At 35.6% G+C, this 17,606-nt stretch overlaps 1 protein-coding gene across 3 annotated transcripts in view; it reads left to right on the forward strand.

The window, feature by feature from the left end:
• LOC137931877 (homeobox protein 5-like) overlaps nt 1-17,606 on the forward strand; it is a 72,313-nt gene that overhangs the window by 48,611 nt on the left and 6,096 nt on the right. For all 3 annotated transcript variants that reach the window (XM_068775390.1, XM_068775391.1, XM_068775392.1), the window contains exons 3-5: nt 5,624-5,765; nt 12,395-12,504; nt 12,885-17,222. In XM_068775390.1, coding sequence (XP_068631491.1) covers nt 5,624-5,765; nt 12,395-12,504; nt 12,885-17,222 — 4,590 coding nt within the window. The remainder of the gene's footprint in view (nt 1-5,623; nt 5,766-12,394; nt 12,505-12,884; nt 17,223-17,606) is intronic.

Consider the following 17,606-nt stretch of genomic DNA (forward strand, 5'->3'; position numbering starts at 1 on the left):
ACAGATGTAAGTTAGTGCTTCAAGGTTCTGAAGCGGAGACTACAAACCAGCAAGCGAACCAGAGTAAGACAGCCACCTATAAAGTAGAAAGACTATGTTAAATGCGCCGTAAGAGCTTGGTTGCGGGCCGCTACCAAACGTTGTATTGGAAGTCTCTGGGAAAGCCTTATGTCCGTCCAGCGGTGAACGTCCTACGGCTGAAATGATGATGATGACAAATAATTTAAGACACATGTTTTTGATGACAGCCTTGTTTGAGCAACAAATTTTTTTTTCTATTAGGGGTTAAAATCCGGAATCTGATTTCAAATAATACTCAAGACAAATAAAGGATATAAATATTACTTAAAGAGGCCATAAAGTCACCAAAAATAATAAAAAAATGTTAATATCAATGGCGGGCGGTGTTCTGTTTCGTGGACAGACAGCTGAAGCGAAAGTTATCATCGTAATTAACATACGTGCAGCCAGGCGAAACAATTATATGCAACGGCCACGTGATGAAAGTCTCACAATTACATTACCAATTGAATGTCAAGCGATTAATAATATATGGAGATTGTTTACACGCCGATGAGCTTGCGCGAACCGGGTCATGGGGAATTTTATTACGATTTCAATTAAGTAAATGTTTTGTTTATATAAAAAATAATCATTAATTAGTGCCAATAGTTGGGTAACCTCTTTTTATTTACATATGTTCCTTTTAAATCAGCTACATGGAAACTATGATGGCCAACTTTGAGCCTTGAATAACTATTGAAACGTTTTCTTTACACACAAGGTCAATTATCAATCATTTTCCAACAAAAAGTTTTTTTTTTAAATTTTTACATTAATTTCTAATTACCCTGTATAAAGTGATCACTATAAAAAAAGTAATATACATTGTTTTTATATTGGAATTCAACAAGCCAATAACTTCTCTCAGTACAAAGGCTGTAGTGACGGATAGTAAACAATAAATAATTTTTATATTTAGTAATCTGTATTTTGTAAACGTTTTTACTTTTTATATTACTATCATTACATGGTTACTAATCTCTAAAACTATTGATTTTTTAAAAAGGAGTACTATACATTATAATTGATAGTTAATGAGCTATACATTCACTCCTTAGAAGCTTTTACATGTGTAACCAATTACACTGTGTAGGCGGCTACTTGGATGAAATGTATTTATTACATTGAAATAATCATATATATCATAAAGAGTACTTTTATGTCATTTTTGATAAGTGTGTTTAGATGTAAAGTAGACGAGATTAAAAATAATACATTAAAACACCTCGTTTTTTCAATCAAGAAAAAAAGAAAAGCATTTTAATTGTTCTTTTTAATATTAAGCCTTTTGTATAGTGTACACTAGGTTAGCACTCGACCTTCTTTCAACGAGGAGGAAGTATTACCCCTTCGCATTGTTCGGTTAGTTACGAGGCAGCGTAGAGTCGTGCCAAGTTAAGGTATGAGCTTATTTAAAATAAGTGAAATATGCTTACGTGGAAGGGTTGATGGCAAAAATTATCATATTTTACTCGTCTGTCTTTTGAATCATGCTATGTGTACTTATATCGATAACGTGTAAGGAATACAGCTGTATTAAATTATTGGTCATTAATTAAACTTTCGCTACCGATAGACTTGTTATTATGTTATTAACGTATTTTCGTATAGTTTATGGCGCAATGCTAGTCATAATTTGACGTTCGACTGCTAATGTGATTGCACGCTGAGTGGCACAAGGACGAATGTTTACGTGTCGCGTGACTGCTTATGTGTCAGTTAAAAAAATAACCGCACATAATACAAGTTCCATTGGGTATTTGAAAACTTGTATAAGACGCATTTTGAAAATTTTATAAAACTAATTATAGTGAATGAGGTGTCCATACATCCCTTTAAGGTTTTACACCTATAATCAATCAATTCATTTATTTGCGTAGTATAGTGTACGGTATACGAATTAGCAAGGCAGCGTTAGCGATATATTTTTAGAAGGGGGAAAGTCTGTTTATTGACATGTGATAATGTACTCTCCGTTTGTAAATTGAGCGTCTATTACCAGGGGCGCGCTAACGCACCAGTTACTTAGTGTGCGCTGAACGGCAATTTCCTTGTTTTGTCCAAACAATGATACATAGGGTTGTGCCGTTTAGAAATCAGGCACTTTATTTATTTAACATATTAAGAAGAGTTACAATTTTTTATAGTAGATTGCGCAAGAAAACACTAGTGTTATTTTACCGTTAATTACTTGTTCAAGCTATAGATAATGTTAATGTGTGTTCCATCACTCCCTTGCATTTCCTATAAATTCAGTGACGATTCTGTGTAGACCCGCACTTGATTCGTCCGTTACAAAACTAAGCTACTGATCTTTATTCTTTCTTAATATAATATTTGAATTTTTCGTTGGCGGGACTATTAACTATTAAAATTTTTTGTTTTAAATATAATAGACGTATAATTTACAGACAGCGGTGTAAAGAAATACTATAATAACTGCTTATTTAACCGAATTATTTATTTTGTGGTATCCGAGTTGACATATAAGAACAAAAAATTAAATACTTTAACGAAATTAAACAACGGGAGTGGGTGAAGAGTGCAAGAATATGTTAATCGATAATTTTAAAATGAAAAATGTTTATTCATTTTTGTCCAATATTGATTCTGAATAAAGTGGATTCACTGTTTATAGTTGATAATAAAAAAGAGAACAAGAATAAAACTAAAGTGTTTTCGTGTTGGCCTTTATAAAATTTCTTATATTCTATATGTGTTTTCACTAAAAGATTATGGAAACAGATTGAATACCTTGTTGCTACTGAAACATGAATTAAAAATAGTAACTACGTTTCGTCGCAAATGCAGTTTGCCGTTTCATTTGCTCATTTGCGTTCCGGGATATCTTCGACACAATAGTGCTTTTTGTATCGAATTTTAATCAGCCTGCACTTCTTCTTAAAATAATATACATTGAATAGCCGTAGGACATATGCTTATGATTTCTAATAAGACCATTGAATGCGGTCTGTCACCAGCGTCTCCTGGGGACGCCTATACGCTTTTCCTTAGCTCTAGCGGCAATGTGTTCTACGCGCCATATGACATGCCTACTAACACTAACTTCATTATAAAACTGAAATGTTATTCAAATTCATACAAATGGAAAAGGATTAAGCCTTTAAAAATTGAGACGAATGTAAATGGCATACAATTATCACTATCAGTATGGCAATATGCTTGTTGCCGCCCCGAATCGTTTTGTTTAACGTAAACTATTCGGGTACAGTTATCGCGAAGCATACATTAATATGGGAACGTATGCCTGTCATAGTGAATTTCGACGCGCTTATCAATCATGAACATATGGGCATAAATATTATTTAAAATATACTTTATTGTGTATTTTACTTTAACCATTTTAAAATAATTGAAATCCAATTGAAAAATATACGACAATTTTAATGTTTTTAACTTTAAAATTTTTTTCAGTTCTTTTGTCTTTAATTAAATTACTGCCGTTTGCCTATAAATTAGTTAGATAAGTTTGTTATATAGACAAATAATTCGAGGTAACGTTGAAGTGTACTGTTCACCATGAAGGTGAAGACGCTGAATGCAGGCCGCTTCCAATTTGTCCTGTTGAAAATTTATAGCAGAGGCCTATGTCCAGCAATGGAAGTACGGCTGAAACCATGACATTAAGACTATTTTTAAGTTACATAAAAGTTTAAATAGTAATAGAGTTACCATCGGTAGAGTCGTAGTCGTAGGTCGCGGTTTCGATTTCTGGATATAGTCTTACATAACTCACACTTTGTGCATTAAATACATAGGATTGCCACTGCTTACAAATAAGTTTGATGAGGATGGGCAACAGCCTCCTCTGCGTACCATAATGTAATATAATAAAATGAACACTGCGATCGCTAACCTGCATGTAGAGCGCGGTGATAATTGTACATATCTCATAGATATCTTCAGAGAAGGCTTATGCCTTCCAATGAATTAAAAATCAATATTTGGTATATGCATAATGACGTAGAAAACGGGTTTTATATTATCTCTAATTAAATAGAAAAGTTCTTACTCTATTTTAGATAATTTTATACCATGTCCACTTAATGTAAGTATTACAAAAAGTTATCTTGTAATATATTTAAAAATGATGTGCAGGATTTAATAGGTCGATTTAAATATACTGTTATGATTTACGTGAATAAAAACCATATAATATGACTATAATAGGTCTATTAATAAATTGTGATCACATGATTAATTTTTATTGAAAAAAAAAGATAGTGAGTCGACTCACAAGGATATACAGCTATCAATTCCAACAGCAATCGCTTACAATGCAGTAATAATATTTAATAACAGAGTAGTAAATGTTTTACTCGGATATTTTACTTGTTAAGGGCACTTTTTTGTGGTGAAAAGTGAGACGCTTTGCGGCTTTCTTCAACCACTAATTAGTCAGTTACAAGTTTACGCTTTGCCAATTAGTATTATTTGATCAGTAATAGTATTATTGTTATATTAAAAGTTTAATTTTATACAATTTGATACATTTGCCAATAGTTTTTTTTTTATGTTTTTGAATTTATTATTCTGTATTACATTTAATTATTTAAATATAGGGGACTGGTAGTTATACAAAAACTGTTGTTAATATGCGTAATATACAAAATATTTAAGAAATACACAAAGAACAATGGTGTATTTCTATTTAAGCGAATACGTCTTTACAAGAATTTTACACCTGCCCCTACGTAAAGACGTGTAAACCATCGTCAGTTAATTTGCTTTAATTATATATAAGTACATCTTAAACTGTATATTGTAATGTTAAATACAGGTGTTTATATTTTTTATAAAGTTGAAGTACGACATTACGAGAGATATATTTTTTATTAATTTATGGATATTTGACAAATTTATAAAACTATTTAGGCAGTCGACGTGTAATTATCGATGTCTAAATCGTATCTGTAATAACGTGTTTGCAAAGTTATACGGGTAATTGCTTATAGGTGTTAAAACTTTAAAGAAGCATAAGTATAGCTTATTTGCAGTCAATTAATGTATGGTGTTACCCCTATTAGAATCAATGGTTTCAGAAATAATCAATAACCTTATGATGATGTGGTAAAAAAAGCGTTTTCAAAATTCGGATTATTACACCTTAAAATTAATTATTATTTACATACTGTTACTGCAGCCTGTACAGGGACAGTATGTTAATAATAGCACTGTTACTGGTCTGACGCAATTAAAATAATAATAATAAAAAAAATGTTATATCGTTGAATATGAATATATATAATCAACGTGTTCACCTTATACAGCGGGATTGTAAATATGTGTAAAAGCATATAAGCTTTTGTTGACTAGTGAGCTATACATTTCCTACTTTGAATACTTCACACGTGAGGGCGTTAAAGAGGTGTGGTGGGTGATAACAATTTAATTTGTCATTTAAACCATTTTGTTACCAAATGAGCTATACTTTCAAATCCTTAAAGCTTTTAAAAACATATTCAATCAACATGTATATCATAATAATATAATGTTTGCTCTGTTTAAAGATTTACAATATTTGGATGTTTTGTTTTAGGTGGTGGGCAAGCAGTATCAACCGTCGGCTGGGCCGGAGTTGAGCAAGTTGTGCAACCACAAGCGGAAACTGCTGGCGACACTGCAGGCACGGGCGCAGTCGCCCGCCACCCCTCCGCCTCACAATTTAGAACAAAAGAAAGGTATTTGCATCCCTAATAATAGTTCTTGTTATAACTATCAACAAACTATTTATCCCGATAGACTTTGTATTGTCAAAAATTATTGTTCTGTCGCAGTCCAATATTGAAAATAAATAAAATGTGTTTCAGAGTAATCACTTTATCGATTTAATGTTTCATTTATTTACTTACTTTACACTTACACTACGTACAAACAAACAACGTTTTTACCAATTTAAAAATATTTTCTACTTCGTATATTGTGAGTTTACTAAAAAGGTGATTATATTTTCATGTTTGAACTTATTATGTCCAAACACATCTATTTTCGTCTTCGGTTCAGATCAAATTTTTGATAGTTGGATACGGAAATTTTTTTCTTTACATGTGAAGAGAAAAGCGTTGATTTAACTATTTTTAATGAAATTTTTTCTCTCCATTAGAACTTTCAGCGTGCCATTAAAAAAAATAAAAAGCCAAGTATTGTCGAAATTATTGCAAAACTAAAGAACGGTGGAGGTACTCAACAATTTGTCGATTTATTTTCATTTAAGTATATTGCAAATTGGTTAAAAACTCCTAGAAGAATCGAGTAAATAACAACGCATTCATACATAATACCAGATTTAAGAATCATGTCATACATCAGTTTTGACTTTATTTTAGGCGGTATATACATTGAACTCATAATCGTATACGATTTACGATTTTTTTTTACTAAAAATGTCTAAAGCTATTAATAATGTTTAATTTATGGTAGGTGAAAAATGTAACACTGCGATACATAATCTTAGTAATGTGTGAAGCTTCTTGGTTATGTTCAGTCTTGCTGCTTATCGGCTGATAAGCGAAAATTTGGGGCTGAAAAATATTTAATCCGGTGTCAATTTCACGGTAAACGTATTAAACTGTAGTAAGTCAATTAAATACCTCTGTATTTATCGATTAAAAATTATTAATAGTTAATTTTTTTATTTGAGTAATTTAACAGTCTATCTTAAATCTAATATTTAACATTCTAAAAGTATAATTTTTTTAAATGTTTGATTTAGTGTACTTAATAAAAGTGTTACCTTGATCAAAATAATACCGGAGATATCCACGGTCTTTAATAAATTACGTGAGGAAACTCAATCTCCAATTTGAAGTGCAAACGAGGAGAAATGAGATAACAATAAACAAATTATTATTCATGCTGGAAGAAGGGAAGCGAGGAATGAGAGTAAAATTGTCGGCGACGTAACGAGGGGCTGAGTAAATTGTGTTTGGTGGTTGTTCAAATAGCGGCCCGCTGGCGTTATGCGCAACGGAACGGTTTCTTTACCTTATTTTCTTTGCCGCGATATCGTGATCATTGCTCCATTAACAATCGAGGAAATTTATTTTTACCTGATACAGCGAAATGTACTTTCCGTCGCCTTAGTTGATTTAAACTATTTGTAAATGTTGTTTTTCGATCTCCAAGAGCAGTCCCGACCATAGCCCTTTTTGTTTACATAGAAAGTTTAAATTCATTTTGATAAAACATCTATTTAGAAATATGACACCTAGTTTAATGTCAGCTTCTCTAGCAGCTTGTGTTTTATTTTTGCCGCTAACATTACTGCACAGGTTTATGTTCCGGTCTGAAGGGCGTCGTGACCAGTATAATTAATGGATTAATGAGACGTACTATTTTATGTCTTAAAAGCACTTTTTTTTAATAATTAGTAACGGGCAGGACGTATCGCTTGCAGTCAGGTGAACATTCTTCCCGTCCCATTAAAAATAATACCACTGTATATTGGAAAGAAGTTCATTGATGGTAGATGCGTTAGACCGATTTAAATATAATGAAGTGTATATGATAGCCTTTCAACCTGTTAATTATGGTGCCAGTTATTAAAAATGCTTCATAGGTATTATCAGTGCAGAGATAGCGAGTCGGTTAGTGTGTATATGTAATAAAAAAAATACAAAACATTAAATACAACATATTATACGTGTGTTAAATACTATATCTAATATCTAATTATAAACACATACTTAAATAGGAGGATGTGTTATATACATGAAATACACATGTATAGTATATAATTAGAGTAAATTTATGAGTTCATCCGATTTGGATTTTCTAGTTGAAGGTTCTTTTTAAATATTGCAGAATGCGGGCTTTAGTAATGAACAGAGTCAAAGGAAATAACAAAATCATAAACGTAGCCCTTTTTTAGTCTTTTAATGGATAAACGTGTTCACTAGAATTTTAACTCAGTCATCATAGTTAAAGTCACGAGAAGTTGCCGGAAACGAGCAGCGTAGGAGCGGTCATCACGGCGATCTTAGAGCGAAGACCATGCGTTGCAGGGGGCGTCCATCAACTAAAAAAAAGAAGAAAGTCGTCTTTCGGACCAACGACATAAATAATGTAGATCGCGTGAAGTCGCTGGATGCAGGTAACGCGAGACCGCTCATGTTGCGATCTGTGGAGGAGACTTGTACCTTAAAGTGAGCGTCCATCGCCTGGCATGATGAAGTTGTTTAAAACGTTACACATTTGTAAATTGTGTAAAACGTTTAATGTATATTTTATGATATACCAGCGACTTGGCGTAACTACGTCATCTTATTTACCTTTTTTTAATACCTACCAAAGCTTAATTAAGAAACTGGAAACGGCCAAGATATCAAATTTAAAATTTTCAACGCAGGCAATCGGCTTGACGTACTTAACGAACATTTATAATAGCAAAGTTTCATAATGGAGCGCTTTATCCGCATCGTCCGCAGCGAAGCTCGAGGAAACAACGAGTCGCTGTGGATGCACACTTGCAAAGGGAGTATTATTATCCGATTAGCGGGCGGGTGTTCCGGGCGCAATCTCCGCACTCGGCCCTCCTTTATCCAATTACGCGAGTGTGAACCCGCCGGGATTAGCCGGGAAGCGCCGGGAAAAGCCCCGGACCGATCATACCGATGCAATCCGGGTCGCCTGAACTACACATTTTTTAAATATTATACACATACACAACAATATGGTTGAAATCTTTAACGAGGTGAATGTTTTATTATTACAAAAAATATATTGAAAAATATGTCGTACTATATATGAAGTGACCATACTTGTAATGTTTAAAACACGTTTCTGACTTCGTAATATGTATAAGGTGATTGGTAGGCGTAAGGGCTGAATTGCTATACATATATATAGCTATTCTTACAAACAGCAGCCACAAACTTGCTGACAATCAATTATTTTTCAAGTGAACACTCTGGAGTAAAGTACATTAATTTAGTTTTCCATTAGAATGCGACAGGAAAAGAATGTCTGGCAGTACAAAGTTTGCAGTGATGTATCCGTCAAAAACAAAATAAACAATTTTATTATGCAGTAAAACGAACTTTCTTGCTTCTTTCTTTTCTTTCGAATTTGCATTGGGCGTATCATATAGTAATTGACAGTTAAATGTCAAATGAGTTATACATTCACACCTTTAAAGATTTGATTGATTAATCATGTTTAGTTTAGTTGCTGTAGTTTAGTTTGGAGCCAGCTAAATTGTCACAATCTATTTCTGACGAGCAAAGGAAAGTGGTCGACGGAGGAGCGAGTTGTTTCTTATAACAAAGAGGGGTAGAGTCGGTCTCTTTGTTGTTAAGTGGCGGCGGAGGCGGCAGGGGAGGGGGGGAGGGATGCGTTTAGTGTGGCATGAATAGCTTGCAACTGCACTTCGTCAGGCCGGGAGTAACAACCTGGGCACCCGACGCCCACCGCACCCTCGCAATCCGCTGCCTCGCCACCCCGCCAGCAATAACAGTTTTTAATATGCAAATCACTTCACGTTTCGCGTGCTTTACCTTGCATTACCCCTTGTAACACAACGCAAACACGGGCCACTTGAACTGTGACATGGCTTCACGTGGAGCGCCAGTTCGCAGTCCCCTTATTTTTCTCTTTCGGTATCGTACTTTAAGATAAGTACGTTATAAAATTTTGTGAATATTTACAGGTTTACTTTAACGTTATATTTGTGAATACACACATGTTACACCTACCTACTAGTAATTAACAACAATTTATTTGTTTAACACGTTATATTTATGGTACCCGGTGGCCTTGCCCAATTCGTTACACGCTTAGTTAAAAAGAATCACAGGACAGTAATAATGTAATTTAATTACGGAAAATGTAATCACGACGGTCAGTTAAAAATAAATAAGTACCAAAAGAACCTTGTTTTAAAGTCGTAAGACGCTGGATCCAGGCCGCTTCTTATTTTGTTGGTAACCTATGGGGGCAGCATCTATAGCAGTAGATGCCCTATGGCTGAAATGATTATAATGTTTAAAAATAAAATAGTTTTCATTTTCTTATTTTAAAAATACGTAACGTAACCGGTCAGTTATGCCGACTGTTTCCATTTAGTATTGTATGAGTAGGTAGCGGCCGTGCGATCGCACCACTTTACTCAATTAAACGGGCAATAAACAGCGGCCACTGATTATAGCACGTCGATTCCGTTTTTACTGACAGACAGAAGTAGGTCATCTGATACATTACCCTTATACATTGATTTTATTACGTCACACTATGGAAAAAAAAATGCTTGATTTAAATAACTAAGCCTTTATCTTTAATTATCATTAAACTGCAATCCAAACTGACACATGAATATGTCATCGTGTAATCCGCAGAAAGTTACCTACAGGACATGGTCTCCTCCAAAGATTTATAATAACACCGTTTGGAAACATGTTGCATCCAGCGTTTTCCGGTGAACTTAAAAAGTTCTTCTGTCTAGTTTGTTAGTCGTTTATGCCTCATTACAAAATAAAAACACAGCCCCGTTTCTGTTTTAAAAAAACTAGCCGTATATGAAAGTGGGCATACCCAAGGTTTCCATTGATACCCCTAGACGTTTTATATAAAAAAGTGCTTCATAATAATTAGTGGTTTTTTATTCGATGCGTAGTAGTTTAGTTAAACATTATTAATAAACCATATGTATCAGATGTAAGCATAGGGTGGCCGATAAGATAATGTCCACAAAGAAGATTAAGCACCGGAGAGTGGTCCGAACAAACGGGGGACCCAGAAGCCGCAGTATTGCGTAATTACCGTAAAGGAAGTCGACCGCTTAGAGCAAACAAAAACGCTGGCGACTCGATCAGCGGCGGGCGAACAAAGGGCGGGTGTAATTTGAAACAATCGGCGGTGCGGAGCGGCTCGCGCACCCCGACGACTATTGATCTGACGAGTCGCGGCCAAACGCCCCCTCCCGACCCCACAGGCCTCCCACACCTACCCCCGGTCGCCCCCGTGCCATCCCACCGCGCCCCGGCGCCTACAAGACCACCCTCGACTCAACCAGTATTTTAATTGCAAATCTGCCAGATAATGTGCAAATAGATAACGGCATTATACTCGGCTCGCTAACTAATTATGAAGCGCTATCGAATTAAGCCCAACATCCTTTTAAGCTTTGTAACCTTAGTGCAAACGCACCAAGCGATTTATTTCACAAATAAAACTACGCTTGAGCGAAAGTGATCACCCTTACACATAAAGTGACGATTGAATGAATTCTATAACGGCTAATGAGTTTAAACTATGTTTTTTCTAATAATTAATGTACTGATAGTAGTGAAACATCAGTTATTCTTTAAAAGGAGTTTTATTTTTAACTTAATCTTATTTAAAATGCTTCATTTATTTAAATTCATTAATCGTTTTGAGTTTCAAATAGTTTAAAGATAAAAATTATAAAGCATTAAATTTCATTTAAACATTGTACGTGATTAGTTACTAATTTTAAAAATACACTGAGTAATAAGAGGTTTTTATTAATGTGACGCATTTAAAGTATTTCACTGATATGGTCGTAATTATTACAAACACTTAAATGTTTTAGTTGAACGTTTATTTATCATCACGGATTACTTAAGAAAATATTGAATCGTTTTAAGTAAGAAGGACGTTTAGAGAACACGCCAAAGACACGCGGCCCGCTAACCTTCGACCTTTATTTCACTAATCTAATACATAACGAGCCAACTCGTCCCCACAACCAATCTTTTCTTAATTAATTTGGGGAATACGACTCGTTTATTGCTTAAAATATATTAATTTATATAATATAATAAAAAAATAAATAAAATAACAGGCTCTAAATATCAACGGTCTCTATAAATAGAAATAAATTTATTTTACAATATTAGTAAAAAGCCTATTTAGTAAAAAGTGTATAAGACGATACTTATACATGACATAACAATTGTTAGAGAACATATCTCTAGTCGAAAGTTCGATGTCCGGATACCAAAAACGACGTATTAATAAACTATATATGTACATGAAATATCTATTTAATAATTCAGTATTGAGTCCTATTACAACTCGGAATGAAATACTGATCCACCCAAAATGATATCAATCGATTGACTACCTTATGCTGTAAATCAGTATTTTGTGTAACATGATTTCTTAAAGAGACGCTAAGTGCAGACCGCTTCCATCCGGTCTTGTTGGTAATCAATCAGGAAAGCCTATATCCAGCGGCTGAAATGATGATGATGAAAGGATCTCTTAATGATTCCAGTTATAAAAAAAGTTTTAAAACTAAAAATTTAATGTACATATTTTTTGTATTCAATTATTCAAAAATCATTTCCAGGTCCTGAGGTAGCAGCTAAAAAGAAAATGAAGAAAAGAGGCGGTTACATTTCGAATATGAACGTTTCTACGTTAATGGTGCAAAAGGATAAGCCCCTCGGTGACTTTAAGGTACGTTATCCTTCAATGATATTACGTATTCATAGCGCTGATAAGAGTTGAGCCGTTGCCAAGACAGCTCGCGGGCTCCTACTTTATTCATAACTACAGAATATGTTTTCTTTTATGACAATTTTTAATGTCTCAGTGTTGTACGTTAACTAACGATTATTTATAAGATATCACACGTGATAACAATAAGAATAATTATTATAAGAAAAACGGAAACTTTATCGTTTTATATTTATTCATTCCTATGGTGTTTAACATTTTTATTAATTTAGGTTCAAATTTTAAGCAACTATTAATACAAAATCTACAAGACAATATAGCAACACGTTAGGAACAATGTGTTAACTATTTAATCTAAATATAATTTTTGAACGTTTCAGAATCAAGAAATCGAGTCAAAGCGCACAGTTTCTCCAGGGACACTGGTACAACGTGGGAATATACATCCTTGTCAACCCCCGAACCCGGTACAGCAGAACGTGTTGAATGTTGTTGCACAAGAGAATGATAATAAACACGAAGCACTTGTTCAGAGGAGCTCGCACTATTTGACTGTTAACAGTGGTTGGATTACACAACAACCGGAAAACATCGATGGACAGAAGCAAATTCATTCTACACAAAATTCGATCAACACCCCAATCAACGTGGGCCTACCAGTATTAGGGACAAATGGACAAATAATAGGAGTGAACACAGGATTTAATAAGCAAACTACAAATTTAAAAAATGTTATAAGCATTCCCACGCAGAGCGCAATTGAACAGGAACATAAAGTCGAAAAGAAAGAACTGAATTCGCATATACATCAAGTCAGGCAGCAAACTAAAGACGATGATTCCCAAATTTTTTGCGGTTTGAACCAAGCGTTGACACCAGAAGTTATGCAGAAGATAAATGAGCAACAGCAAATATTTATACAACAAAATCAGAAACAAATAGAAATGGCCATGAAAGGATTCAAAACACAATTAAATGATAATAGTAATCATAACAAGTCACACGCGCAATACGTTCCTCAAGGTCAGCTGGTGATTCAGAATGGAGCTGTGGTCAAAACGAATTCGGCTAAAACACCGCCGTGGCAAGTGAAGAGAAATGATTCAAACACTTCCATGACAAGCCCAAGTCCTAAACCACAAAAAATTGACAATTTAGAATATGATGAGCAACATTCAAATGTACAGGAGGAGTCTTCGAACTCGTTTAATTCTTTCCCAAGTCAAGATAGTATGACACAAGGAATGTGCTCACGTGTGCCACCTTTGCCGCAACATTATAACATAGTGAGTCAACAATGGCCTGCACTTGAACTTAACAAGAAAAAGACAAAAGTTAATAATAAAGCTCCTAAAAAGAATTTTGCTGCGACTGAAAACAAGGCTATGTTTGGTAACAACGGCCTACGGTACGTTACGGATTCTAAAGGAAAAATTTATGATGATGCACAGACAAATAATGTTCCTTCTTTTATGGACGATCCAAATGGTTATTTAGCACAACAAACTGTTTTACTCAATAATACCATTTCAAAGCAAGTTGGAATCAATTCTTCATATAGCGGTAATCAGTATGATAATTCCAATAATTCCTACAACACCCACAATCAAAATGAAAAGCAAGGTAAGCAAGTTAACAAATCTTGTGAAGGAATTAATGTATTTAAAAATAACATGGTAACCAATTCATCACCTTCACCACATAATACTCCAGATAGTAGTTTAGTGCCTGAAAAAAATACTGAAAATTCAACTCCGCAGTGCTGTAAAGCTTGCAATAATCCTTATAAAGGAAATTGCACAGAATACATCGAAACTAATATGCGGAATAAGTATTTGAAACATAATCATTGTACAATGGAAGTAGATGGTAATTCAAGCACTTCTAGTCCTAAACATGGATTTGATGATAATCCCGTAACGTCGTCAACGTTCATAGAACGGAATTTAATAATAAACGAAAACAGTGGACCCATACAGGCTGGCGTTGTCAGTACTAGTAACGTATCGCCCACAGACACTCTTCAACCTCCAGAACCTTCGCCAACTTTGTCCAATAGTTCAAGAAATACTGATACGCCTCATAGTAGCGGAAGCAATAATCAATTGCCTAATAACAATACATTCCCTGTACCAAGTCCCGCCTATTCTGGAACTTGTAGAGACGGCCCCAGTAGCAACCCTTCAACTCCAAATAGTAACCACATATATCCATATAATTCACCAGGACCGCCTCAAAGTCAATCGGCATTGGGAACGCAGATGATGCATTTTATATCAAATCACAATGTAAACAAGAATCTAATGGAAGTCGATAACATATCAATGGTTGGAGTGAAGCCAAACTTACGGACCTCTCAAGACATGTACAGACTAGAAGGGAGAAAGCGTTTAGAGAACCTAATGCCTGGTTATTGTCCACCTCCACATTTAGGAGGAGGGCCTGCACATTCATTAATACAGACTTGTTATGTGCAAACATTTGTCACTACCATGGCCAGTGGTTTCTCTGTGACTCGCGATACAGTCACATCCGTTTTAGCTGGAAAGGCGAATACAGCTACAACTTCAATTAATGCATCTCAAGCTAATTTTATAAGACCTCCTCCACCTCCTAGCGTTAATTTAGCAACAACATATGCTATTCCTACAAATCAGCCAGATCCGTTTATCAATGCTGTTAACTTACCCACGAGTTATCCCTTACACATTGCTGGCACGACGGCGCAAAATATGATATCGAAATCTCCATTAGAAATGGTTCAAAATGTGATCAGCAGTTTGCCTTCAAAATCAGAAATAAGCAACACACATTCTACAACATTGACGCAAATCGGAAGGCGAACTGGGCCCACTACACCCGGACAGATATTAATATCTTCAACTGGTCAAATTATTGTCTCTAATAACCACATGCCTCCACCGCCACCTAAAACTACGTCAACCATTTCACCTGTACAAGTTTCTAATGCAGTAACAAATGTGACCACGTCGGTTACGCAAGTTGTTCCTGCTGTGGGAAATGTGCAACCGATCGTCAATCAGCCAACGGTCGTCGTTAATACGTTGCCTGCGCCTTTCGTTCTTCAGCCTCCAATGATGGCTGTGGATGGCCAAGTTATGCAGCCCAATGCCGTTTTACCTCAAATAGTTACCGGCGGAATTGTATCGGGGCAATCTAACGACAGTCATCGACAGATAGAAGTCAAAAACGGACAAAGTTTCGTCCAGGGCATGGCAATGCTGTCTCCGGAAACGTTGAAGAAAAGAAATAAAAAGAAAAAGACCCAAGCGCCAAGTATAACTAACGTCCTTCAAATTGCTGCTCCACAGCAAAACCCGAACAACATAATGGTGCATCATTCGTCGCCGCAGCACAACTCTAGCCCGCAATTTTCGCCTCGCGGTTTTCAATTGTCGCCGACAAATAACATTTCTCCGACACCCATGTTACAAGCGTTAACTATCGTGCCTGGTAAGTCGGGCACGCCAGCGCACATCGTAATGAATGGACAAGGAAATGCAAACAATTTCGGATCGCAACAGATATTAACCAACACGTCCCCGTCGCAGCAAATCAATCTATTACAGCCCGTCAATTTAATTAATAATACAACAAGCGTTATGTCCAATTTTCCCGCTTTTCAACAATTTATTGTACCAAATCTCGGAGGAATGGTTATGACTGCCGACGGAACTGCTATTATACAAGATAACTCAACTGGAATGCCAATGCAGTTGCAACTGCAGACGGTCAACGGACAGAACGTTTTAACGCCTGTTCAGAACACCGGAGTTTTTACGGCAGGAGCAAACAGCGGTGTGGTATTAAGAGCTCAAAATCAACAAGGAAAGATAATTCAATCACAGCACAGTCCAGGCGCTCAGTTCCTGTCCCCTAATAGTCAAGTTATGATGAACAGTCCCAGCTTTAATGGCCAGCTGAGTCCTCTACTCGCTAATTTAAGTCCAACTAATGTAACTTTTAACACCAGCCCACATCAAGTAAGAACTGGGAATGTGCAAACACAAGAATTTATACAGACAAATCAGATGGGTCAAACTTTGATGGTCCCATTATCCCCTAAGCAAGTATCAATTGCCTCAGCGACGAATAACAGAAGTAATTCTACGTTTGTGCAGCAAAATACAACAATAGTTCAACAACAAACAACATTAGTATCCAATTCACATAACACTCAGATGACATGTCAGACGAACCTGCATGGAGGTAATTCGTCGCGTCTAAGTATAGATCCCAACCTTCTCTTGGCACATAAACAAATAACGAATCAAAAAGGTCGGAGTTTCGTTCAAATATCAACGGAGAATAATCAAATTGAGGAAATAAAAGAAGATAAACACACATCAACGGCATTCGGTCAGTTGCAGTCGAACGACAGCGACGTCAAGATGGAGAACGAAGGGTATGCTAGATTCATGAGCGACTTCAATCCTTCACTCGGACATGGGACTGTGAACTCGCATGTGCGACATTCTGTGTCAACACAAACTTTAGTAAATCAGCAAAGGGGTAAATCTCCGAATAACCAGGCGGTGTCTGGCAGTAGTCCTCCCGACACAACGACACACAGTCCTTTGGGAGCTTTAGAAACGGCTTCCAGTCCTCGGGTATACGGCGCTAGGTGCATGTCAACGCAAGGAAACTACGCGGACACGACCACCAAGTCCCCAGAGCCAGCTGACATGAACTCTTCGGTATGTAGCATTTATCAGTTAAATTAATGCATTTTTATAGCCATGGTCATATTCATAAAGTTGGCTAATGAAGTGTTACTAAAATGTTATTTCTAATTTTAAATATTTTAGGAAACCTACAATCATATTGGAAAATCCAATCAATAGCTACAAAGACTGTGTTTCCTCTTAATTGTTACATCTAAATTAATTATTTTTTGTCTAATCATTTTTGGAGGAATGAAAAAGTAACGTTTTGATAACATTTAATAGTATCACAAGACGCGTCCCGAGTTGGTATTGTTTTTTTCATATTGACATACTTAAATACTATCAGAAATTAATAAAAATATTTGTTTGATTGTGTCGTTATATGGTATTGATGTGATTGTGATATGATTTAAG

Source organism: Battus philenor, unplaced genomic scaffold (assembly GCF_028537555.1).
Source record: "Battus philenor isolate CCGP_79_NKW_IND1 unplaced genomic scaffold, ilBatPhil1.0.hap1 SCAF_8, whole genome shotgun sequence".
Classification (NCBI taxonomy): domain Eukaryota; kingdom Metazoa; phylum Arthropoda; class Insecta; order Lepidoptera; family Papilionidae; genus Battus; species Battus philenor.